Source organism: Hetaerina americana, unplaced genomic scaffold, assembly GCF_022747635.1.
Source record: "Hetaerina americana unplaced genomic scaffold, ioHetAmer1.1.p SCAF_2, whole genome shotgun sequence".
NCBI classification, from domain to species: Eukaryota; Metazoa; Arthropoda; class Insecta; order Odonata; family Calopterygidae; genus Hetaerina; species Hetaerina americana.
Genome location: NW_027286763.1, coordinates 26,187,517 through 26,213,067, shown reverse-complemented (window position 1 = coordinate 26,213,067; position 25,551 = coordinate 26,187,517). Strand labels below are relative to the sequence as shown.

Genomic DNA, 25,551 nt, shown 5'->3' with positions numbered 1-25,551 from the left:
AAAAGGGAATACGAGAGGAGAAAAACGGGTTGACAGGATTTATATGAATGCAGACATTTGATGAAATGTCATAAAAGGATTATTACCATTTTTGGTTTTCTACCGTTAAAGGCAGGCTTAGAATGGATAAAGACTAAACGCATGGATTTCGTGAGATGAAGACCGCGGATTATCTTTTTATTATCTTTTCGTCGGATTATCAATTAAGGTTGATTCCCGTTGCCTTCCTCAATGTAAAAGGATCAAGACAGATAAATGTCTTTCTTTAGCGGCGAGAGTGAGAATGTTTAGGTCCGTCTTCCACTTAATCCCTTGCCTTACAGAGGGACAAGTACATGGGCACAAATACGAGGGCGATTGGAAAAGTAAGGTCTCCTATGTTTTTCCTTGAAAAATCAAATTTATTCTCAACTTAGTGTACATCGTAGGAAAGGCTGAGCATTCAGCTATTTTCTATGAAGACGCCTTGACGATTAATAACTTTTTGCATCCTTGTAACCAGCTTTTTAATACCGGCGTCGTACCTTTCTCCCACCGCGCTACGAAGCCAACTGACGAGTGCTTCTTGCACTTCCTCGTCTGACTTGAGTTTCTGTTCTCCAAGGTGTTTTTTGAGAGCGGGAAACAAGTGGTAGTCGCTGAGGGCAACGTCCGTGCTGTTAAGAGGGTGGTCGATGGTCTCCCAGCCGAATTCATTGAGTAGGGTGATCGTTTGATGTGACACGTGTGGACGTGGATTGTCATGACGCAAACACACTCCTTTGGTGAGACACCTTGTTGTAACCGAGGACATCCGACACAATATTCTTCACGGAGAAGTAGTCACTCACTTCATGAAGGCCTTCCTTTATCTCATGAAGGGTGACTCTCCGGTTATTACGCACCATCTCGTCAGTTGGAGCCACCGTTGATTCCGGCAAACTCGGCCGCCCCGACCGCTGCTCATCGTGGACGTTTTCCCGGCCATCAAAAAACTCCCTGCACCACTTCCGCACGTTTTTGATGTCCATACACTTCTCACCGTACACTTCCACTAAGTGGCGATGAATTTATATCGGAGAAGAAGCCGTCAGTTGGCTTCGCGACGCGGCGGGAGAAAGGTACGATGCCGGTATTAAAAACTGCTTACAAGGATGCAAAAAGTGATTGATCGTCAAGGCGACTATGTAGAAAAATAGCCTAATGCTCAGTTTTTCCTCCGATGTACACAAAGTAAAAGAATTAATTTGATTTTTCATGAAAAAAATAGGAGACCTTAATTTTCGAATCGCCCTCTTATATACGAATAAAATGTAAATAAAAGTGTGATCCAATTAGTAAAAAATGTAGGTCAGCGAGATACAAGTGTTTGAAGGACAGAGACTAATGAGTACGCGGGGGTGAAGGGATAATCACGGTCACTTCTTTGTTCTTTCCCGGTCTCCACTTCGTTGCTCCTGTTCAGAAAACTGTCGCTCTTCGCTTACAGTTATTTTGAAATGGGCATGCGGTGGCGTTTCTACCCAATAAAAATACAAAGGTTTACCAAAGATGAAGGTGACGATCCCTTTTCGTTTGAGCTTTCTCGTGTTTCTCTAGAGATGATTGTTGTGATTTCAGCAAGTAATGCCAGCAATGGCCAAGGAGACAAAACATTAATTGTGTGGAAGAACTCAAGTGCACAACCAAACTGGTATTGTCGGCTAATCATGCTCCTATTAAAAATAAAGAAAACTGCAGAGTTTAAATGGTCGGAGGTCAATAATATGATACTAAATTAAGTAACTAAATCCCAATAAAGTTCAAATTGATGGAAAGGAAATCATGGTAGAACAAGATATCCTCACTATGACGTTGATAAATGGCAAGATTCCCTTCACACTTACTGAACGGTCGACGTAAAATTTTCATATTTGCGAGCGGCGCCGAAATAAAGGCGACATTTGGAAAGCTCACTCGAAAAGCAAGAATTCTTCATTGTCTTACGAGATATCCAACTTGCACGCATGAATTACCTAGGCGCAACGCATGTCTTCCCTATAAACCATAAACACAGTAATGGTCAAGCAGAAGGTCAGTTTCGAAGGTGATCGTAGAGTCTGACGGTGTGAGAAATCCACACATAAGGAGATCTGGTACCCGAAGAATCACACAGCTTGGGTAGAGCCGAGGGTGCCTCGGGAGACTTGCCAGGGCCCTCTGATTAGTAGTCCAATGCTCTACCCCTGGACTACCGCGACTCACGTCTTCCTTACAATCAATTTAGAATTAAAAAGACCCTAGGCAAAGCAAAAAAAGTTCATTTGGAGAAGGAAATGGTCTCACAGCCAGTCCACGTTTCCCGATACCGTGGTCGGCGCCCCATCACTAGGGCGAGTATGCGGAGGGAAGACACTCCGAAATGGGGCCATTTAAGCACCAAGTAATGAGCTATTATGGGATTGAGGAGAGTCGGCGATAAATTTTTCGGGCGTGGAAAATTACATTGGTAACAAATTGAGAGATTTACGAGATGCATTAGACGTCTTCAGCGTTGCCCAAACTGCGTGATTTCTCGTGTGCCACATTCCTTGGCTATCGCAGACGGCATTTCCCTTATTGCTTCCCAATTGAAGGAACTGAATAGCCCACCCCCGTTATGTGAGCTGATTTCACAAGCCGTTGAGCATTTTAAGAGGAAACTCCTCTCTTCCTGTTCTTTCCGAACAACCTTCGTGATTAATAATGTGATGGGTGATAAGGTTACATTGCGGTCGAACGGGTAGTAGTCATACAGTTTACGATTAAGGAACCCGAAAATGCTTTCTTCATTAATTCTAGCTCACCGCTAGGAACTATCGTAAAACGACCGCACACCCATAATCGCTCCCGAAATTCTGCATTTTGAGAAACGTGATATTTTATTTGACATCCTAGAGTAACTCGAAATTCTCCGACAAGGATATAATTCTCTAGTTATATTAATATATTCTTAAATTATACAATTAGAATTCCGGGTCGTGGACTATGCAACGTGTTATTTCTTAATAAGCAATTAGATTCCACTAGGAAGAGATGAATAAAAAATACAAAGCAAATTGTAATTTTGACGCTCGTCTGACATTTAGGAGAACATTGGGCGGAGGGGCACTTCGGAGCTCTTGCCTCCTGTTTCCCTGTGTTGGACCTCTTGTGCTCCACACCTTCGACTACTGGACCAGGAAGCGATACAGAATCATAGACGTTGAATAATAGACCATAAGAATAATAGACCATAGAATAATAGATCTCGTATACCATTTGAATTATGTAAAGAGGAAAAATTGATATTTGGGATACCCTCTTTTAACAGCACCTGAGAGGAAGATACACATGGAAGATGTGGTGGGACAGAACAAATACCAAATGGACCACATGCTTGACAGAATGAGATACATCAAACAAGATAAGCCATGTAAGAGATTTCCCAGCACGGATACAAATACCATTCAAATCTGGTAGTCTTGAACAGCCGACTGTGATACAAGAAGATGAAGACGGTGACACAGGAACCCAGATGGAACAGAAAGCTACTGGAGGAAAAGCAAACAAGAAGAAGGTTCTCCGCGGCCACTGGCAGAAAAATAGAAGGAATTAAGAGACTAGCATAGTAGGGCGATGAAAGAAAATAAATAAATTATTCACAAAAGTATCACGTGAGCAACTCATGAATAAGGCGGTGAAATTTAAGCAGCCATGCACAACAGCTTGAGTAAGAAAACTCACAGAGACAAGGAGAAAATACATGAATGAAACTTAGGCAACCCCCTTTAAAAAGTTGCAGAACAAAGTCATACCCGAATGAAATACGGCCATGGAAGAGTGGTTGGAAATCTGCCATGAAGAAATAAATTACAACGAAAAAAGGGAAACAGAAAATATGCTAATAAATTGGTGAAGAGACAATGTGGACAACCAAAAACAAAATCCCACAAGGTCCAAAAGACAAAAGGAAAGATCCTATTTGAAAATGCATTTAGAAGATTTGGAGGGAATACATAAAAGTGGTTTACAAAGGGCTTAAAACACTTAAAGGGAACAAAGTTAAAGAATAATTCTTGATAGAAGAAGGCAAATGGGGCCCAGAAATACTAACAAGTGGTTCAATAAAGTCATGAAAGACCTGAAAAACAACAAGGCACCAGGAGTTGACAAAATAAATAGAGAAATAATCAAGGCACTTGGGGTCCAAGCAAAGGATACCTTTTTTGGAATTATCAAAGACAGCTACGTCAGAGACCAGAACTACCTGGACTTTGATAAGAGTTGGGTGACTGTAGTATCAAGGAAACAAAGAACAGGTAAATGCAAAGAATGCAGAACACATGCATAAAAAATTAATAGAGAGAGAAATGACGCAGGATATTATCATTTTAAGGTAAACATAAACTGGGTGGTCATGTGATATTGGGTAAAACTATGGATGTCATTATGGTTCACACATTCTGTGCTTATGGATGCATAGAAACATTCATGAAAGGAAGCATTAAGTTCATTCACAGTTTATTTATTTCATCGTGCAGGCATGAAGAGAGTGATAATTATTTCAAGACCATTGGTACCTTAAGTAACTGTATGTGCAAATACTTAAAATTCTTAGGTGAAAGTTTAGTTTAACAGGTCCCTGCCTTTTTTTAAAAAGGTACTCTTCCTTTTACATTTTTAATGGTTCACGTAAATAAATTCTGAAACAATTGCATCTAGTTATGATCAATAGCTTTCTTTCTAACAAAAAAGCAAAAGGTAATTATGAATATTTTTCAAAAATTTTTTTACCTCTTTTTAAAGAGACAAAAAATAGCAGATGATAAGGAAATACCTAAAGGCATGCAGGAAATAAAATAATGAATATATTAAAGAAATTAAGATGGAAAAAGAAATAATTATCAAAAACTATGATAAAATACAATTATAGGGTTAATATGTCAATATGTAAAATGCTTATTTTAATCATGGACATAGGGAAACAAGGAAGAAATGCATCAGTTTAAATAACCCATGAATTGCAAATAAAAAGAAAGTATTACATTATCAAAATGAACTTGGGAAAGGAAGAATAATATACTATAATGATTCTAGCCCAGAGAAAAGAGTGGCATGCACTAAATGTAGAAATAAATATTCGGAGCTAATTAGTGCATAAAATAAATGCTCTAAAAATGGGCTATTTTTTGGAATAGGAACCACAACTGATTTGACTAGGTCTTCTGGCCAAATTCCTCCCTCATAAGTGCTATTAATTAGTCCATAAAAACTCTGCATCCCACATTTTCCCAAACCTTTAAGTGGTTCTGTGGGAATGATGTCAACCTGCATGGCCTTGTTTGATTTCAATTCCCTTAAAGCCCTTTTTATTTAGCCATTGAGTAAGCCTGGACTTAAGATATCCTCATCTACGTCCTTATATCTTTCTTTCTAATCTCTTTGATTAAATTTCTTTGACAAATAGGATGTTTATGTCATCTTCCACCTCTCTTGGATATTTTGTGACTCAACTAATATATTTCCTGACTTATCTTCAATCGCTTGCAAACAATTTTTTCTTCCTACTACCTGACAGGGTTTTAACCTTCCCATATAGCACCCCAATTTCACCCTTCCTCTGCAAACTTGTCATAGCCGTGCGCCAGTTTTCCATCATGCTTTTTTTGCAGTACTTATTATCTGCCTCAAATTACTATTTAACTCTTTACACTCCATCAAACGAAACTAAAGGAACAGTGAATATTAAAAGGACAAGGAAACTATGGATTACCATTAGGCAAAGAGGAAGAAATTCGCATGTTGGATAGAGTGATGCAGGAAAGAAGTATGGGGAACTGAAGAGAGACTAGCTGTTGAGCACCATTTCAGGTCGTGTTTTATCATTTGTGTACATTTGATGTAAAAATGGCAGGTTGTTTTGAAAATGTCCATATTCCAGCTTGTAAGTGGTTTGAAGGTGGAGATAAAAGAAATGCAGTGGCATCAATGGTCGCGGGAGTAATGGTTTGTACATATGTTATTTTGATGAACAATATTTTGATTAGATTGGTTTCTGGTGGCAAGGAACAATTTTTGTGATCAACAAACATTTTGTTTGTGTGAACTTAGTGTTTCTTGTTGGCGTCAACTTGTATTATTTTGTTTTAATTCTTCTATTGGTGACTTATTTTCAGTTTTTCATGGGATGGTGGTTCATCATTGATGTCGCTTCAACGTACCCAGATATGGCTGCTTTCAATCATGCATATCATATATGTGGTGTAGTCGGTACAATTTCACTATTCATGTAAGATATTATGTTATCTGTATAATTTTTCAAATTACGGAATTGTTAAAATAAGAGTTCCATACGAAATGAAGTTTGGAACAAATCGTGTACGCATTTTGAGATTGTTAGCTTAGCAGGAATAGTTTCATATTTAACCTTGTTGAAGACCGAAGACCTGGAAAATACCATAAAATCATTCATTGATAAAATGAAGCTGCCTCGGCATCTCGTATATAAAGCTCAAAGATTTAATCATGTTTGAAAAATAAATCTGTAAGAACTTTTTGAGAATTCAATTTTCTCACATCTGGCTCATGGAATTGTTTGAGAGGTTCAGCTCGTTGTGAAATTAACATTTCACATTTCCATGGGCTTTATACCCAGCGCATGACTTACAACAACAATTCTACGGAGAGTGTATTTTATTTTCGCTGGGAATATCTGTGTGGACCTGCTGACTGAAATTTCCAAGTCACACCTGGAAAGAGACCTTTTACCTATTCCAATTTAAGTCTTAACTTTCTGGTTATTTGCAGTTAATCTCTAGTGTACACAGTAATCACCTTGATTATTGGCTCAACATTCAACATTGTAGGCAGCTCTTTTCCCTTCACTGTCTCTTGCAGTCTCGTATTAAATTATGAAGTCCGGAAAATCGCATTGCTTGGATTTTAAACATCCAATACTGTATCCATTGTTGAAATAGAAAGAAAGACTCGTACTTTTCCACAGATTTTATTATACGGCACGACGCGTTTCACCGACTTGCGGCATCATCAGGTACAAATTTGCAAAACAGACAGAGCAAGCATATATACCCTCAGGACAGAGTGGGGGCGGGGAGGGTTGGAAGGATTTGAGGGGGGTGGGGGCTCGCAGGTGCGTTGATGGATTGTTTTGACCATTTCCAGGCTAATTTCTCGGAGAGGAGTGGGGAGGGGTATGGGAATAATTGCTCATTACAAAGTGTCGTGTTGGGGTTCACCAAGTGCCTTCTAATCTCTAATTGCTCGAGAGCGTCCATTTTTAATCCTTTTGGGAGTGTGTGTAATATCTCTGGGACAAAGTCACTGCTGTGGTTGAATTCTAGTAAATGCTTGGCGAAGAGAGAGTTGTTATTCTGATTTTTGTGACACCTAGCGTGTTCCTTGACTCGTAACTTGATATTCCTGCCGGTCTGACCGACATAAACGCTGTTGCAATCCTCGCATTTCAGTTTATAAATGCCTGATTTGAGAAGGCTATCCTGGGTGTCTTTTCCATTGGCTAGAAGTTTGGAGAGGGTTATGGGTGGGTAGAAGGCTGCTTTGAGTGAGGTGGGTAGGCAGTTGGAAATCCTATATGAAAGATCTCCCAGAAACGGGATCGAGCACCACTTAAAATCTTTAGATACTGCGGGCTGAGATACGAAAATGCTTTTTATGGCCATTGCTTTTTGTTTTTTCCGTAGTAATGTGTCAACTAGTTTGGGGTTGAAACCATTGTTGGTAGCTATATTAGTGATATTCACGAGTTCAATTTTGAAGTTTTTGGGGGAAAGGGGGATGTGTAGGAGGCGGTGGATCATGGAGTGGAGGGCTGCGTGTTTGTGAGAAAAGTGGTGTGCGGAATCATTAGAAATTATATGGTCTGTATATGTGGGTTTCCTATAAACAGTCCCCGCACAGTATCGAAATTTGTTCCGGCCGCAAGAGTTGTCAACCTTAGTCATCATACGTTCACTGAGGAGGAGAGTAATATCTTAAAGAAAGGGTTGAAGTTTGCTCCCTCTAAGAAAGTTTCCGAAGCCGACATTAAAAATCTAGCCGCAGATTGCGAGGTTGCCCTTCGGAACCAATCTCTGGCTACCAAACACCAAGTTGCTGAAATCATCATGTCCTCATTGAAGGAAGCAGTGCCAACAACAACCCGCTTTTCCAGCCTTCAGCAACATACGTCCACCCTCCGACGCCTGAAGAAGACTATTGGCAAGGAAGACCTCATCATCCAGAAAGCTGACAAGGGATCTAGTGTCGTAGTGTTGGATAAACGAGTGTATGTGGAAAAGTGCCTTGAGTTCATCAACAACAATCCTATTACTCCGTTATCCAAAGACCCAACCGCGAGTTTCCAAAGTGAAGTGAAACGTGCCGTGTTCAAGTGTAAGTTTTTAAATGCTAGGGAAAAATTTAGTTTAATCCAAATGAACCCCTCCGCCCCCAGGTTGTACGGACTCCCCAAATTACACAAAAAAGCCATACCTATTCGGCCTGTCATCTCAGCTGTGTCCGCCCCTTCACACCTTCTGGCACGAAAATTAGACGTTTTGCTCCGAGATCTCACAGGTTTTAAACCTAAATATGGAGTTAAAAACTCTATAGAGCTAGCCCGAAAATTGAAAGATATTGATGTCCCGGAAAAAGCGAGGCTAGTCTCCTTCGACATTAGCAATTTATTTACTTGCGTACCAATATCGGAAACTTTGCTTAGGGTGGAAGAACTACTCAAGGATTCCACCATTGCCCAAAATATCTCAGACGAATTGGTCCCCCTCATCAAAATGACAGTTAACCAGAATTATTTTAGTTTCAACCACACCCTTTACAGCCAAACGGATGGGTTAGCTATGGGTTCCCCACTGTCCCCCTTCCTAGCCGAAGTCTTCCTCAATTCTGTAGAAGAACATCTTTTTAATGCTGACAATCAGCATAACAAAAACGTGGGCTATTGGTTTCGTTACGTGGACGATATACTATGCCTATGGACCGGAACCAACCGACAGTTAGACTCCTTCCTTAATTTCCTAAACACTCTTCATCGGAATATCTCCTTCTCCATGGAAAAAGACGTCAACGGCACCATCAACTTCCTCGACTTGACAATCACAATTAGGGATAATAGACACGAATTTGCAATTTATAGGAAACCCACATATACAGACCATATAATTTCTAATGATTCCGCACACCACTTTTCTCACAAACACGCAGCCCTCCACTCCATGATCCACCGCCTCCTACACATCCCCCTTTCCCCCAAAAACTTCAAAATTGAACTCGTGAATATCACTAATATAGCTACCAACAATGGTTTCAACCCCAAACTAGTTGACACATTACTACGGAAAAAACAAAAAGCAATGGCCATAAAAAGCATTTTCGTATCTCAGCCCGCAGTATCTAAAGATTTTAAGTGGTGCTCGATCCCGTTTCTGGGAGATCTTTCATATAGGATTTCCAACTGCCTACCCACCTCACTCAAAGCAGCCTTCTACCCACCCATAACCCTCTCCAAACTTCTAGCCAATGGAAAAGACACCCAGGATAGCCTTCTCAAATCAGGCATTTATAAACTGAAATGCGAGGATTGCAACAGCGTTTATGTCGGTCAGACCGGCAGGAATATCAAGTTACGAGTCAAGGAACACGCTAGGTGTCACAAAAATCAGAATAACAACTCTCTCTTCGCCAAGCATTTACTAGAATTCAACCACAGCAGTGACTTTGTCCCAGAGATATTACACACACTCCCAAAAGGATTAAAAATGGACGCTCTCGAGCAATTAGAGATTAGAAGGCACTTGGTGAACCCCAACACGACACTTTGTAATGAGCAATTATTCCCATACCCCTCCCCACTCCTCTCCGAGAAATTAGCCTGGAAATGGTCAAAACAATCCATCAACGCACCTGCGAGCCCCCACCCCCCTCAAATCCTTCCAACCCTCCCCGCCCCCACTCTGTCCTGAGGGTATATATGCTTGCTCTGTCTGTTTTGCAAATTTGTACCTGATGATGCCGCAAGTCGGTGAAACGCGTCGTGCCGTATAATAAAATCTGTGGAAAAGTACGAGTCTTTCTTTCTATTTCAACAATGGATATCAATTACTTCCACGAAGTGAAGCCTGAAACAATAGAATACATCCAATACTGTAACTCAGATTTAAATTATGGTCAATGTGAACATTTTTTTCTTTTTGCAAGTCCTCATAATTTTACCAAATTGCACTGCATCACTAAAAACTGCAATGTACAGTAGAGTGTGAAATTTACTTGAGTTATCGATAGCCATTACATAATGAATTCACATACAATTCCGCAATAATTTTTATGTAAAGTGGTGAACTAGTGTTAACCTGTAGACTGAACTTGTTATAAATTAATTATATTATATAATTTCAGAAGGAATTAAAGTTATATGGGATATATTTCAGAAGTAAGAGCTGTTTTCTAATAAATTGAGGATATTTGGAAAAAATGAAAATTTTATTAGGATTGTATATTATCTTTATTTTTCTATTCAATCATCATTCATTCCTAACACTTTCGAAATCTTGAAACAAGCCTCTTCAAATTTGAATAAAATTCTGTCGCCTGGGATTTCAGTTAGTTTTGCACTGAAGTTTTCTACTCTTCTATTTCCATGAACCCTTGATATACAAACCATGAGTTGGGTTAATGTGCAAACTCCACTTGTATTCACCAGTGATGGAGCGAGAAAAACATTCATTTCTCCTCATGGTAAATACAGCAGCACATGCAGATGTCATTATCTGGTCTTGATGAACACTTGTCAACATTTTTGGCTCACATTTCACACAGGGCTAACAGTCCCACAGAGGATCAATAATAATTCTGAGCATTGGACCTTCTAGATATTACGTGGAAAGGTTTTTAACCATAGTGTGATGATTTTCTTTTCCTTACCATTCACCCAATTTAGATGATTGTCTATGCGGACACAAGTCTTTTGCCACTCAGTCCTCTGTCCATGGTGAGCACTTAGATGGCCTGCTTCTAAACTCAAAGCATGCCATTGCTTCACTTTCCTCTCACCCCTTGAGGTGGACCGGTAGTGTTTCACACAGTGTATTTAAGCAGTATTAAGTCCTCCCGCATTTAGAAATCTAAACACTCATAGAACTTAACTCATGGCAAGATGGGTTTTTATTGCACTCATTACTACTCATTTGCATGCACCATAAATCAGTGCTGCAAATTGCTTTTTATAACCAATAAAACCTTGCTTTTGAAACTGATTTTGTAATATTATCGAGAGTTCTATTCTGCATAGTTTAAATAATTATGTTTGCACTCTAACCTATTCTAGCTTCATCTATTTTTCATGGCACAAATGAGAAATATTTAGAATATTAGATAGATAAAAAGGATGGGCAGCAATAAGTAAGGGAGTGGCTTGTAAATTATTACCTGTAGGTTTTTAGTTGTAATACTGTATGAATATTGAGGGATGAATGGAAGAATAGAACAGGTTTTGAGGACAATGACCGTATCATTATTAAGTAATCTACTGGCTAAGGTGGATTTTGCATGGATAAAACTGCCAAATAAATAATTTGTGACTCCTAACAAAACACAACCCAGCAACCTACTCTACATCAAGTCCTTCTTCATCTCTGTGTACTTCCTTTATCCCTTCATTCCATCCAACATCTGTGTCCTGTTCCTGCCCTTTCCTTGTTTGCCAAACATTCTCCCCTCTATTACAGTTTTCTGCATCTCACTGCCCCCCTTCATCCATTTTCCTGCCTCCATAGGATTTCTCCCAACAAACCCCTTTCCTCGCCCAATATACATAGTACATCTTCAATTGTTTTCCTTTCGGTCCATTTCACCTCCGTCCTTTTCCACCCCCACATTACAAAATTCCAGTAATTCCTGCTATCCTTCCATCTCACCTCGCATGAACCTAAAATATCTGTATTTCCTGTTGTTGCTAACTCTTTTAGTTATCCTACAAAACAACTTGTTGCATGCATTTTCAGGTGTTTAAGATACCTTATGTCATGTAATATACTGCAAGTTTCCATTTAAAAGTAGTGGCTCGCTACTTTATGGTAGCGTGATATTACTTCTCAAGTGATGGCCCCTGCTGAGAGGAACAAATGCAGGAAAGTTTGCAGAAACATTTAATAATGATTTTGTGCTAAGTTACCCTGTTTAAGGACTTTGACTATGCATAGGACTTTGGAACTTTCAAGATTTGGTTAAATTCTCAAATCAGCTGATTGGTTTGATTGAAAATTCAAAACTTTGAGTTATTGAATCTTTGATTGCACTTGCATCCATTAGCATATGGTATATCTCCACTACTTATGTATATAATAAGGTATTAAGGATATATTGGATGTTAAGTTCATTTTTAAGTCGGGTAATATTTCATTATCACTTGAGGAAAGAAGGTGATCATTGACCAATATTGTTTTCGTGAGGACATCAAGATACAGAAATTCCAAGAATTGTTCAAGTTACGAGGTCTGTCCAATAAATATGCAAACTGAGGCTGTAAAAACTTTATTTTGCAAAATTTAGTGAACATCGATTTTTCCCCTTCAAAGTACTCTCCATTCATTGCTACGCACGCATTCCATCTTCTTTTTCACTGTTTAAATCACCCTTGGAAGTCCTCAGTAGTTTGGCCTTTTAGTTTTCTCGTCATTTCTTGCTTTATCGTGTCCACATATTCGCAGTGATGTCCCCTCATCACATTTTTGCATGTTGGGAATAGGAAAAAGTCGCAGGGGGCGAGATCTGGTAAATAAGGAGGATAATCAAGAATGGTGATTGAATGTTTTGCCAGAGACTGGCGAACAATCAATGTTGAATGTGCAGGTGCATTGTCCTGGTGAAGGATCCATCCATCACCTTGAGTCAAATTTGGTGACACACAACACACGCAATCTCTCAAACGCTAGAGAACTGTAAGGTAGAATTCATCATTTACTGTTTGTCCTTCAGGAAGTAATTCATGATGAACAACACCTTCGACGTCAAAGAAAACCAGGAGCATGGTTTTGATTTTCGATGGGCTTTTTCTTGATTTTTTGGTTTCAATTAATTCACTTGAAAATGGATGTTCTTTTCAGAGCGATATCACTGTGAACAGCTGTCAACATTTCAGTAATTTCTTGATACCTTTTACCCCACTTCACCAAAAAACTTGGTGTTGATTAGTTGCTCCATCATTTTATCAATGTCTATTTTTGACAAACAGTGAAAACAAAGACAACATAAACTACCGTAACTGACACCATACGCACAGCTCAAGATCAGCCAAGTACAGATGGCTCATTGGGTCTCAGGCAACTTGCACCATTAGTGGGCAGGGCTATTGTCCACATCATGGCTGCCAGATTGCACCAGTTTGGGTCTTTGTTGAATAGACCTTGTACAATGGAACTTCATACACTGAGCATAATTCAGTCCACGATTTTTTGCATTTTTTTTTCTATCATAGAATGGAGCAACTGGGAATACAAATTTTATATTTAAAAACAAAAAAAAAAGAATTATTAATGTTACCTACCTAATTCCTTTTTAATAGAAAGCTGAATCTAGATATGTCAACACTTCAAAATTTTGTAAAAATGCAACTCAGCATTATCATTAAATAAATTTCTAGAGTGCATAGCCACTGCCTTATTAGAGCAGTGCGTCATACAATGCAACAGTTTCCCATGACCTTTACATTATATTTACCATACTCCCCTGGACTGAACACTTCTTGAAGGGCCATGCAGTATCTTAATGTTAAATAAGCTGGGGTTTAATTTTCAAAGTTCCACATGCATTGGCACAAAACAGATGCATGAGATGGCCTTTCATTGACTTGTGGCTAGTCAATGCATTCTCCTCTGCTATTATGTGGTCATATATAATTTCACTTTGGCATCTTCTTCCTGAAGAGACCCATCACGTAACAATTAAAAACCTGTTACAGCAGGTAACCCTCAGAATTTACAAGCTTCTTGAAGTCATTGACAAAATTCTCTGCTGCACTTGAGTCGGTGCTTGCTGCTTCACCATGCCTCACAATGCTGTGGATCCTGGTTCTTCTTTTAAACTTCTCACAAAACACCATGCACAGTTTCCCTTAAATACTTCTTAGACCATTCATGATCCTGGCATCATGTTAATGAGGTTGGCAAAAATTACTTTTGCCTTCTCATAAATGATAATCTCGTTAATAGTGCCACATTGTAATTGCTTTTCTTTTATCCTTATGAGAACCAACCTTCCAAGATCGTTGGAAATATGTAAAAATGTCATATTCATTCTTGCCACTCTTTTTGAAGCCTATGTTTCCTCAATCTTGTTCCTGAAGAAAATGCGAAGTGTTGAAGACTACTGATTGCATGTGTGTGCTGGATCAGCCGTGCCTACACACCTTGTTCCTACTTTTCAATGATGTTACTTTTAATTTTTACAGTTATTTTTATTCTGTCATGGCTGTCTGCTTGTTGATTTTTCTTCAGTGACCTAGTTAAAACTATTCACAAAATATTATCAAACTTTGGCCAAAAATATTACAACAATGTGTCTAAACAAAAGTTCAAATGCAGAGAATTTGATTGGCTATGGGTTGTTAAAGAATGTGATAGAGGAGATAATGTTGGGCAAAGGAAGAAGGGGTAAGAATCGTGTGTGATAGGGATGTTGGACGTAGTGAAAGTGAATGTGTTGTTAAAGAGGGACTAATTTTAGTGCCTAATGTAAGGTTGTGTTTTGGTAAGGAGAAGCAAGTGATTGTATTATTTTGTCATTGTATCATGTGTTTGTCCAAAACCTACCTTAATTGATAGAATACCAATAATTATAGTCTTTATAATTGCAATTATTTTGTTAAGCTTTCATTATGTCACCTTCCTTTTGAAGCATATTTCTCACAAAGTGAGAACTAGATGGAAAAGCCAGTATCAAACAAAACGAAATTATGAAGTTTCATATAGCTATCCAAGATTTTAGGAGATAAAAACAATTTCATTTCATCCTGATTTATTGGGTAGAAGAGTAGATATGATTTCAGAGTTTAGTCATTTCTTGTATCTTTAGTCACTCCATAAGAAGTAAACTCTTAAACATAAAGGCTAATGGTTACTCTTTAACTGTTTTAAATATAATATCCAATATTTTATTTGCCTAACATTACAGATACCAGACCGTTTTCAATTTCCACTTGACAATATACCACTTCATTGATTATCATATCTAATGACATATATTGGATGAAAACTTGGTTAAAATTGTGAAGTTTAATTACATGGTATATTCTTATATACCATATAATGGTATGTTAGTATGGAAAACTGCTTTATTTCCAAGATCTAAGAAAGCAAGGTTGGTAAGGTCCAGTGTGCAGGCAATGTTGGTTTTTTTTGGCAAGGGGTCTATCCATCATTCATTTGTTTTGCAGAGTATCACAGTTAATGACCATTATTACCTTGGAGTGCTCATGTGATTGCTTGAGGCAGCAAGTACAAAATATCCTGAATTATGACAAACTGGGGATTAGCTCCTCTACAATGGCATTGTCCATGCACACAAAGCATTGAGTGCCTGAAAGTTTTGGGCTAAGAGCAAAATACTTGGGTTCCTCACTCACTCTACTCATCACCCATCCCCTGTGACTTTTTGTTCCCAAGAATCAAAAAAATCTCAAAAGGAAGTTTTTACAGTTGTTAATTACTTTTGATGAGAAGGGCGTAATGCATTTGTCTGATGGATACTATGTTGAAGTTGATTCAATTTTGAAAATATGCAATTTTTAATGAATAATTATCGTTATTTTTAAGTTACCCCACACATCATCAATAAACATTGTATTTACTTCTTCAATCACTTTGAGATGAGTAATGGCAGATGGTACATTCCTTGATGGATATCTCGTAATTACTGTTGAAGTCATGGATTTGACTGATATACTTGAGCAGGTTTGATTGTAACTGAACTGGAGACTACTCATCTGAGCCTTCTTTTGAGTTCATAAAATTTCATTCCTTACAAATGAATTAATCACTCTTGGTCCATTTAAGTCCCCAAAGATCAAAATCAGGTAAAAGTAGAAACAGAATCAAAGCAGTTTTTATTTCTCTCTATTATGGTGATCAGAAAGAGACAAATCCATGATATTTCATTGTTGTAAATGAAGGCTTATTGTGGTCCTGTAGTCTGCTTTCATAGTCATTGAGGAAATAACCTTATTTTCCTTTGCCCATATGTAGTATAGTAAATGTATTGTTTTCATGAAAATAATTCAAATTCATGCGATTCATGGGTGCCATATTGGGAAATGCCTGTTTTTTTCCCACAGCATTGGTGAAATTGTTCTTGATAACCTTGGCTTTGGAGAAGAAAATTTTTCTTCTTCAAAATTTGAAAGAATGTTTTGCTGTTCATGAAGATTTATCAGAAGATCTCATGAAGATATTTGCTGAAGGCTGAGTGTAGGGGGGGAATTGGAATGGTGCGGTGGCTAATGTACGGCTTCCCACTCCAGAGGCATGGGTTCGAATCCTGGCTGCGGTAGATATTTTTCAGTGGCATCCCGATCCTACTTGAGGTGCTTTGTGGAGGGTACTTTGGAGGGGAGTGAGTGCGCCATCTGTCGGATGGGACATTAAGCTGCGTGCCCCTTGGCGCCTTTCGTTAAGAGTAGGCTAATGCCGACCCTGGGTTTCTCTCCAGCCTTCATCCTTTCCTGTCCATCCCTAATGGTGCTAATTACCTCAGCTGTCGGCAACCTCCCCTAAAACTACTACTGAGGGTAGGACTACATTCAGCTCCCATGATTATTTGGGAAGAAATTTTGTGGCTAGTGACCTTGATGTTACTTATACGAGATTTTATTGTAAATGCATAATACAGTGGAGCCTAAAACAATGAACGTAATACATTCTGTGATCTTTCTTGTCACCTTTTCTTGTGTGTGGAATGAACCAACCTGGAATGCGAACTTGATTTGTTAAAACAAAAAAGAATCATAATAATTAGAGTATAATTAATGGTACATTTCTAATTCTTTTTTGCTGATAAGCTGTCAAGAGTCATTTCTTGTTGCCGATGCCTCCAAATTTTGTGAACATGTTACTCAGCATCATCATGAAATTAATTTCTGGAGCGCATAGCCGCTGCCTTATTAGAGCAATGCGTCATACAATGCAACAGTTTCCCATGACCTTCTCATTATATTTACCCTACTCCTCTGGACTGAACACTTCCTGAAGGGCCATACAGTTTCTGAATGTTAAATAAGCTGGGGTTTAATTTTCAAAGTTCCACTGGCATTGGCGCAAAATAGAAGCATGAGACAGCCTTTCATTGGTTTGTGGCCAGGCAATGCATTCTCTTCTGCTATTATGTGGTCATAGATAAGTTCACTTAGGCATCTTCTTCCTGAAGAGACCCATCTTATAACAATTAAAAACCTGTTACAGCAGGTAACCCTCAGAATATACCTGCTTCTTGAAGTCATTGATAAAATTCTCTGCTGTATTTGAGTCGGTACTTGCTGCTTCACCATGCCTCACAATGCTGTGGATGCCGGTTCTTCTCTCTAACTTCTCACTGCACACCATGCACAGTTTCCCTTAAATAATTGTTGGGCCATCGATGATCTGGGCATCATCTTAACAAGGTTGGCAAAAATTATGTATGCCTTCTCACAAATAATATTATCATTAATGGAGTCACATTGCAATTGCTTCTCGTTTATCCATATGGGAAGCAATCTTTCAACACTAAAGAGAACATTGCGTATATATTCCTTTCATTTATCCATCTCCTTACTGTTGTACTTATTCTGGAGGATAGTGTGAATCTCTAGATGTACAAGTACAATGTTTTCAGATGAATTATGATGGCAATTGATGTTTCTGTGATTCCATAAATTAGCATTAGTAGTTAAAAAAAAAGAAATAAAATTCTACTCTAGTTATGCAGACATATACAAGCACTGCAACTTCACAAATTATAAAACGTGGGTATTTCAATAACTACTTAGAAAATGCTGGGAAAAGTGTATCAAGCTAAACATAGATTATGTTAAAATTAAAAATAATCTATTCACAAGTATTGTTTTTCTCAAAAACTTATGGCATGGCCCATTTATCCTCTCCCATTCTCATTTTCTGCATCTTCGCCCCAAGGAACTCTTCATAATTTATTCTCCTTTGAGCTCACCCATTGTTACCAAATGTGTCCAGCCAAAAAATCATATACTACCTCATCTAGGTCCATGAAAATCTCTCTTCTTATCTAGAGCAACTTCATTAAGGCCAAATACCCTTATTAACGATTTTTTTCAATTTACATTGCTTTGTTAATACTTTTTTCCTATCATTAATTTCCTTCCAATTAATTATTCCGTTTCCATTTCTTTTTCATAAGAAGTTCTTGTATCCAGAAAACTATAACAATAGGGTGCCCAGTGTCATTGGATGATTGTAACCAGGACTGCCATGTCAACCATGTGATTGCCATTTGAGATGTTTTGTTTCATGGTGCTCTGTTATTTGTAAACTGGTTATGCTATAAGATATTATCCTCTGTATGAATAATATACTTTTGTGCGATGCTGTGATGCTTCATGAGGTCAGTAGGAAGGTCCATGTTGAAACTGCCTCTTAAGGACACTAGCATCACTGGGAAAAGCTAAAATAACATGGTGCCTATTAATTCTGATATAAGCACAGTGAATTGGTTTTTCAACTGTGCATCTGTACTGCTTTACTTTTATTCATGTGGAAATTTTGCACGTATGTTTTGTCATTAACACTAATATATTGCAATTATACAAATTCTATAGCAAACTCATTCTTCTCATGACAGGGATGCACCTTGGTGTCTGCCATTGAAATTCAAAACTAGCTGCCCCATGTGATTGTAATCACATAGTGTTTAATGTAATTGTCTTTGTGTTTTTTATGAATGTGTGTTCTTAAAAGAAGAAAGAAATTATTTGTAAATGTTATATCCCTCAGGAATGAAGTGCTCTGTAGATAATCACCCAAATTTAAAATTGTTTATCTGATGATCCTTTTAATAGGTTACAAGGAATTATGTGTTCTCATCATATATAAAGGATTATTTTTCTGTTAATGCGATCACAAAACTTGCTCAGGCAGACTCAATAATGTCATGAGTATACTGTCAGATCCCAAGGAGTGCACTGAACTTGATGAATGATGTTTCAAATAGATTTTAGTTGCATAAACTTCTTAAATAACAACAAAAGAAGTAAAATAATGTGAGTGCATGGTCTTCACTCATTGATCTTTGTTGTTGCTATCACAATCACAGAACTTTCTAGATGTCCTCTGATGCATTTAATTTAATTTTGTTGATTATAAAATAAATAGCAATGGGAATCATTTAAAGATAGGTTTCCCTACCTGTGCCTGTATGTGGCTTTTTCAAATGCTACCTTACTTATCGTTAATAATGAGTTGTTCAAACTTAATGGTAGCACATGGAAAAATTCTTGCAGAAATAGTAAATCTTGTTATTTGAAGTCAATGCCCTTATATAATTAGGCTATCAAATGTCCGACTAGAAGGTGCCCTTTATAATCTTAGTCTGAAGTGCTTTGAATGTATGCATGTACATGCTAATATTTTATTGTTTCTCTTGCAGGAAAGAAAGCCCACTGGCCTGGGGTTGGTCTCTTTCTTCAAAACACCTTCATTTTCATTGGGTCATTGGTGTATAAATTTGGAAGGTCAGAAGATCTCTGGGGTTGATTATTCATGTCTCATATTGTAACATACCCACAAATATTCCCAAGTCTGATGTTATCCTCTTCACCAGAAACAGAAGAGAAGTTTATTTTCCAACAGCACTTATCTCTGGTAATTCACCCTACTTTTGAATATTATCTTTGACAAAAAAATATTTATACTCATAGCTTACTTTATCCGTTGAAGACTGTTCAACATGAGGATTGTGATCATCAGTAGTCTTTCATCTGTATGAAATGGAAGTATTATAAATTGTGGTTGTTAATAATTACTTTCTTTAGATTCAGTTTTCTTTGATTTATTTTAATGATGTCTTAAGTAAGTACATTGTGGCTATATTTTGTCTGTAAATATCACTTAAACGTTAACTTTAAAATAAATGCGTAGTTGTAATCCGTAATGTTTTGTATGTTTTAGGTATTAAATTTATTTTTTACAATTGTCTTGTTTTTCAAAATTTTTAGTTAACTATTCATTTTGTGTAAAAAAATGTGTTCGTGATTAAACAATGTTTTCATCTTAATCTTTTACATCTCCCACTTCCTCTTAAAATGTTAATGCCAATTGTGAAATTGTTGGTTCAGGGAATTTATTTTAGTGATCTGAGATGGTGGATTGATTATACATGTATAATATTGGATTGACAAAGTATTAGTTTTTATGCTGCCATAATATTGGCAGTATAAACACTAATGTATTGGGATGCAATTGTTTGAACACACTGGGACTTTGAATTAGTTGTGATTGTATCTCATTACTTCTTGGGCAGATTTCTGAAATGCTGATTTGACGAAAGTGTCCAGGTGACAGAGTGAAATGTAAAATTTTCCATTATTGGGTTGCTTGGTCAATGCCTTCACAATGGATTTAGGTGTTTGAACAGCAAAAATATTTGAAAAGGGTTTTGTATAATTGCTCTCAAGAAAAAATACAGATGATGCATAACTTTCCTGAGAATTTAAGTAGAGTTGGAGATTTTTAAATGCTAGATAGACAGCCTATTATTTCTACAGATCAGAATGCCAAAGGAATGAAGGGGTATTGAGAGGCACTGAGTACGTAAGCATATCTTCTAGCAGTATATTTTTGACCTAATATTTTGATGTAACTGAAAGCTATAGCAAAGTGAATAGAGGCATTGATAGCGTTTGAGGTAGATTTTGGCAGCTTCCAGGAGTGGCAGTGATGCCATGTGGGATGTTTTCATCCATTTCTGCAGGCTGCATCATCAAGGGCACTATGGAAGTTTCTGATGATGTTCAGAATACAATGGACATGAAAGCTTGGGGAGAGAGGCATTCTGAATGAGGGTACAGTAGTTTGCAAATTTGTGACAGTAGCTACCATTGTCAATCATCAACACTGCAAAGTTCTATTTTCAAAACATTGTTCAATAGTCTAGTGTTGCACATGGTTTCAAAGGTTACAGTAGGACTGCAGTTGGAATACTCATGCAATAGCATAAAATATCCAGCACCAGATATAATATGCTCTGCAAAGGCAGTATTGGCATATTTGTCAAGGCTTGTTGATTTTTATTCGGTAGTGTTGTGTAAATATATATTAAAGATTTTTTAGAGAATAATGCAGGTGTGAAATGAAAAGTTAGGAAAAACCTTCCTTCATAATTTACAAATTCTCCTTATTTATTTGCCATTGGTCTCTTCTGCAAGGAGAAATTTAGAGCAGGTTATCATTTCAGGATATAGATGAGCTAGGGTTTTAGGAATGAATTTGATAAATTAAACACAAAAACTATATATGCATTAAACTTTTTATATTGATTTATACGATGCTACCAAAAAAACCAGCAAACTCTGACATCAGATGTGTGAGGATTGATGTTGGGCATTTTAAGCACTCTCATGAATATTTCAAATGTAGTGGTAACATTTAAAACTCCACATTGTACTATAAACTCTTGAATACCATCAATGTCTCCATTTGTCTTAGTGGTAAATACAGTGTCATCAAATGGAGGGCCACTAGCAGCACCATAGCAGAACTCAATTGCTTTCTCTCGCTGGTCATTCCCTGTATATAAACTGTAATTGCCAAACTCTTGAATTGCAAACTGTAATTGCACTTCATCAGTGGACCTCTCTGTGTTGCCACCACACTATTATTGTTCCTAAAGAATGCTTCCACGACAAAGCCTTGATGCTCACCAGACCAGTACATGGTGACCACTGAAAATGAAGTTGTTTCCCCCAGCTAATACCACTATTCCCACTCTGCTAATTTACCTGTGTGCTCTTCAGTGATTTTTTTCAAACTAGGTTGTCCATTCTCCTCCACCCTGTACTAGTATTTTTCTATCAGTTACTTGCTCTGTGTGTACTGTGCTTCTTCCTGACCTTTTATTCAATATGTTTGTCACCCCTCATTGGTTCTCTTCCTCTCCATTGTATATTACTATATAACCATCACTCCCTGCTGTCTTTCTATCTCACCTCAAACAGATCAAAAACATCTCTCTTTCCTCTCTCCATCTCTTGCTTTATATTATCTGATTTTCCTGCCATCTGCATTTTCATAAAATTTCATGTCCCTATTCTGACTAATGGCTGTCCTCTGTGCTGCTGCTATCGGTTTTGCTTTGGAAGGATTTTGTGAGATGATGACCGCCGGAGCCTTGCCTCTCCCTCTGCCAGGGATGACACACAGCCAATTAGGCCAAGCCCTTTTGTTGCCAGGACTCATTTTCTCTATACTGTCCTTCATAAAAAAATCTTGGCATTAATAATTGAGGTGGTTTCCCGTTGCCTTCCTTAAGTGTTTTTAACATGACACCCCTCATCACTCAATGGCTACCCACTTGGGTCATATGCCTTTGCAGCAGCCTGACTGAGGAACAGACACTGTGTGGACTACCTTTCGTCTGGCTCCTATCCTTTGAACTAACTGGCATGGGTGACCCTTCTAGGAGCATTTTTCAATGCCCCCGCAAGCACAGCTCTAGGGGCTGTCAGAATATAAAAACCCTTCCACCATGTCAAAGTTGTAGTCCATGGGTAGGGTTAATAAATATATTAACTCTTTTATTCTTGTCATTCTGATACAGAAAATAAAGTAAAAACATTTTTAAATCTGTAATAATAACCAATTATTGAATCTTGACCTTTTTAATCTCTAAATCGGCTTAAATCTCTGTTGACATCCAAAGCCCCAGCATCTATCCCAAGCGACATGCCCTCATGTTGGCAGCATGCAGGATAAGGATTCAAGATGTATCCTTGAACTGGCATTTTACCTTTACTGCAAATTCCTTTTACTGAAAAATATAGCTAGAAATAATACTTTATTCCTGGAAAAAGTAAACTTGCCTTGCCTTTCTCATGGTTTTGGTGAATCAAAAGTCTTCTTGAAAACATTTCTCTAATTATTTCATCATCTTCTATGGCTCTCATTTAAGCCCGTTATAATTGAATACATAACCGTTAGGGTGCTAATTTATTCCTATCAAAAGTTATTATATTTGTCAATTGAAAAATTTTTACCTAAGTTCCTATGGAATATGTGTGTGAATTTAATGCAGTATAATTCATACATTTTGAAGACATTTTTTTCAACATTATTATGGAAGGTTCTTTTTAGAAATCTGCAAATATTTACAAACTTCTTGCTATGTACTTATATTTTAATTAAAACATCTTACATAATGTACACAATATTCTATTACATTCCCATAAAAACTAATGGAAATTTCTTTCAAAGTTATAGATTTTATAGGTAGTAAAATAATCAGCATTCATAAATAAGTTATCTATTCTTCATGTGTAATGTGGTAAACCTAGTTTAAAAATTGTAATTAATTTGAGGTTCATGCATATTATTTGATTCATCTACATAATACCCTGTAAGCCGCTGTAAGGGCGTGTGGCGGGGGGTGTTAGGTCACCACCCATAAAATAGAACAAAACCACATACAAAATCAACATATTTTTTAACCTACACCTATAGTGGCATATGAATTTGTACAAAAACCTTTTTAACTTACATGCATGCAAATACATATACTATCAACTAAAAAAAACATGCACATTAGAATGTAGTATTAGTTTATCCAATGACGTGCAAACTAGAATTAGAAAAGTAAGAAGGCAGAATCTCACTACTGCATGTGCATGCAATACACAATGGTCTCTGCCCTCAAGGATGCAGGTAGGGAATGTGACACAATGCTGCAGGCAGTGGAAGGGTCCCCCTGCCCACAAAGAGAGACATTTGAAAGAAGGGGAAACTTAAAGACAAACAAAGCAGGGAAAGCAATACTGTAATGAGTAGAATGTTCTTTGATGGCATTCCCATGTGGGAAGGTTTTGACAGCATAAAACACAAGGATTCTTCACACAATACTCATGGATATATGATGTATTTACATTAATGTGAAATTTTTTTTTTCTGTCAGAATAATTATTGAATTGCTTACCACATTTTGACTTACCACATTTGCTGACATTTAGGATGCACTTTTTCCTACAAAATAAAGCCTAAATATGGGGTACGTCTACCTCTGAAAGAAGGTGCATTCAAGTATAATGTGTTCAGCTCCACTGAAATCTAAAGTTATGATTTCTCCAAAGTGCCTATGGATGTGTTATTTGATTTGGTGTAAACTGGTGAAATCATTTATGTATTACACTTGGTTGTGAATGGTTTAACCCCCTTTTTCTAAGCCTAACCTTAAATTTAAGTTTAACCCCACCTATCTACTCCTACTTTTAATCTAAGCTCTCTTGGGGTGTACATTAGCAGTAAATCCACATTCTTTGTTACTATGAGTTTTAGTGTAGCACTATCGCTAAGCAAGAGTGATTGCTACTAAGAGAGATAAGCTGATTTTCCAGAACCAACACGGTGTTCCAGATTTCTGAAGAGAAATTACCTGCATATGAGTACTTATATTAAAATAGCCCAAAATATGTCAATTGACTATGAGGACAAGATTATCACCTTGCATAAATTTGTCATTAAAGCTAGAAAAAGAGAAAATTGTGAAATTTAACAAATAGTGAACATGAATGAGGTGAAGATAGATTTCTAGGGTTTAGAAATGAGTGATGAAAAAGTACGTAGCTGCAAAATTTCCAAGTTACATTTTTATAGTCATAAATAACTATAACCTTATGGAACTTCATGCAAAATGTAACTGCAGATAGGTGCATCCTATACTTCTACACTGGTAATTGCAGTATGCATAAAACCTCATTTGATGATTATTAAGCATATACCATCTACGGTACATACACTGTTTAGTTAACAAAAAGTAGTGCTGGCCCTTTTATCTTTTAAAACTAATCTTTATTTTCGTTTGGTTTTTGAAATGCCTGGGCTCCATGACTTTTGGTTTCAGTGCTGTTGAGTTTTCAATCATGGTCTGCTTTGCTATTTGAGATATCTTTTGTCTGATGATCTGTGCCAGTGGCTCAACAGGCCCTAAGTGAAGGAAAGCCCATCTAGACTGGACTCAAACCTGCGATATCTCGATTGGCAGGTGACGGTGTTACTTTACCGCCACTGGAGCCAGCAAAGTTGTTTGCTTATAATTAGCTCGTTAACCAAATTGAGAAAGTGCATTTGTGATGAAAAAATGTACTCAGTCTTTTGTGGCCTGCCACAAACATTATCTCCATTCTATTCTTGAATTATCAAAGTATGTTGAAAATAAAAAAAAATTGGGTGTCTCTCTTTTAGGGCAGAAAAGTTGTGGTCTTATCCTCCATAGGAGAAAACACAAACAATTTAAATTCTTCTTGCATCATAACAAGCAATGTTTTTTGCTTTA

General features: G+C 37.5%; 1 protein-coding gene across 1 annotated transcript; it reads left to right on the top strand.

The window, feature by feature from the left end:
• Positions 1-5,886: 5,886 nt before the first annotated feature.
• On the top strand, positions 5,887-20,125 carry LOC139687634 (transmembrane protein 50A-like). Its single transcript, XM_071584875.1, has 4 exons — positions 5,887-5,985; positions 6,156-6,268; positions 10,715-10,749; positions 19,660-20,125. Exons 1-4 carry the CDS (start codon positions 5,887-5,889, stop codon positions 19,764-19,766), a joined length of 354 nt encoding a protein of 117 aa, XP_071440976.1. The 3' UTR covers positions 19,767-20,125.
• Positions 20,126-25,551: the final 5,426 nt, after the last annotated feature.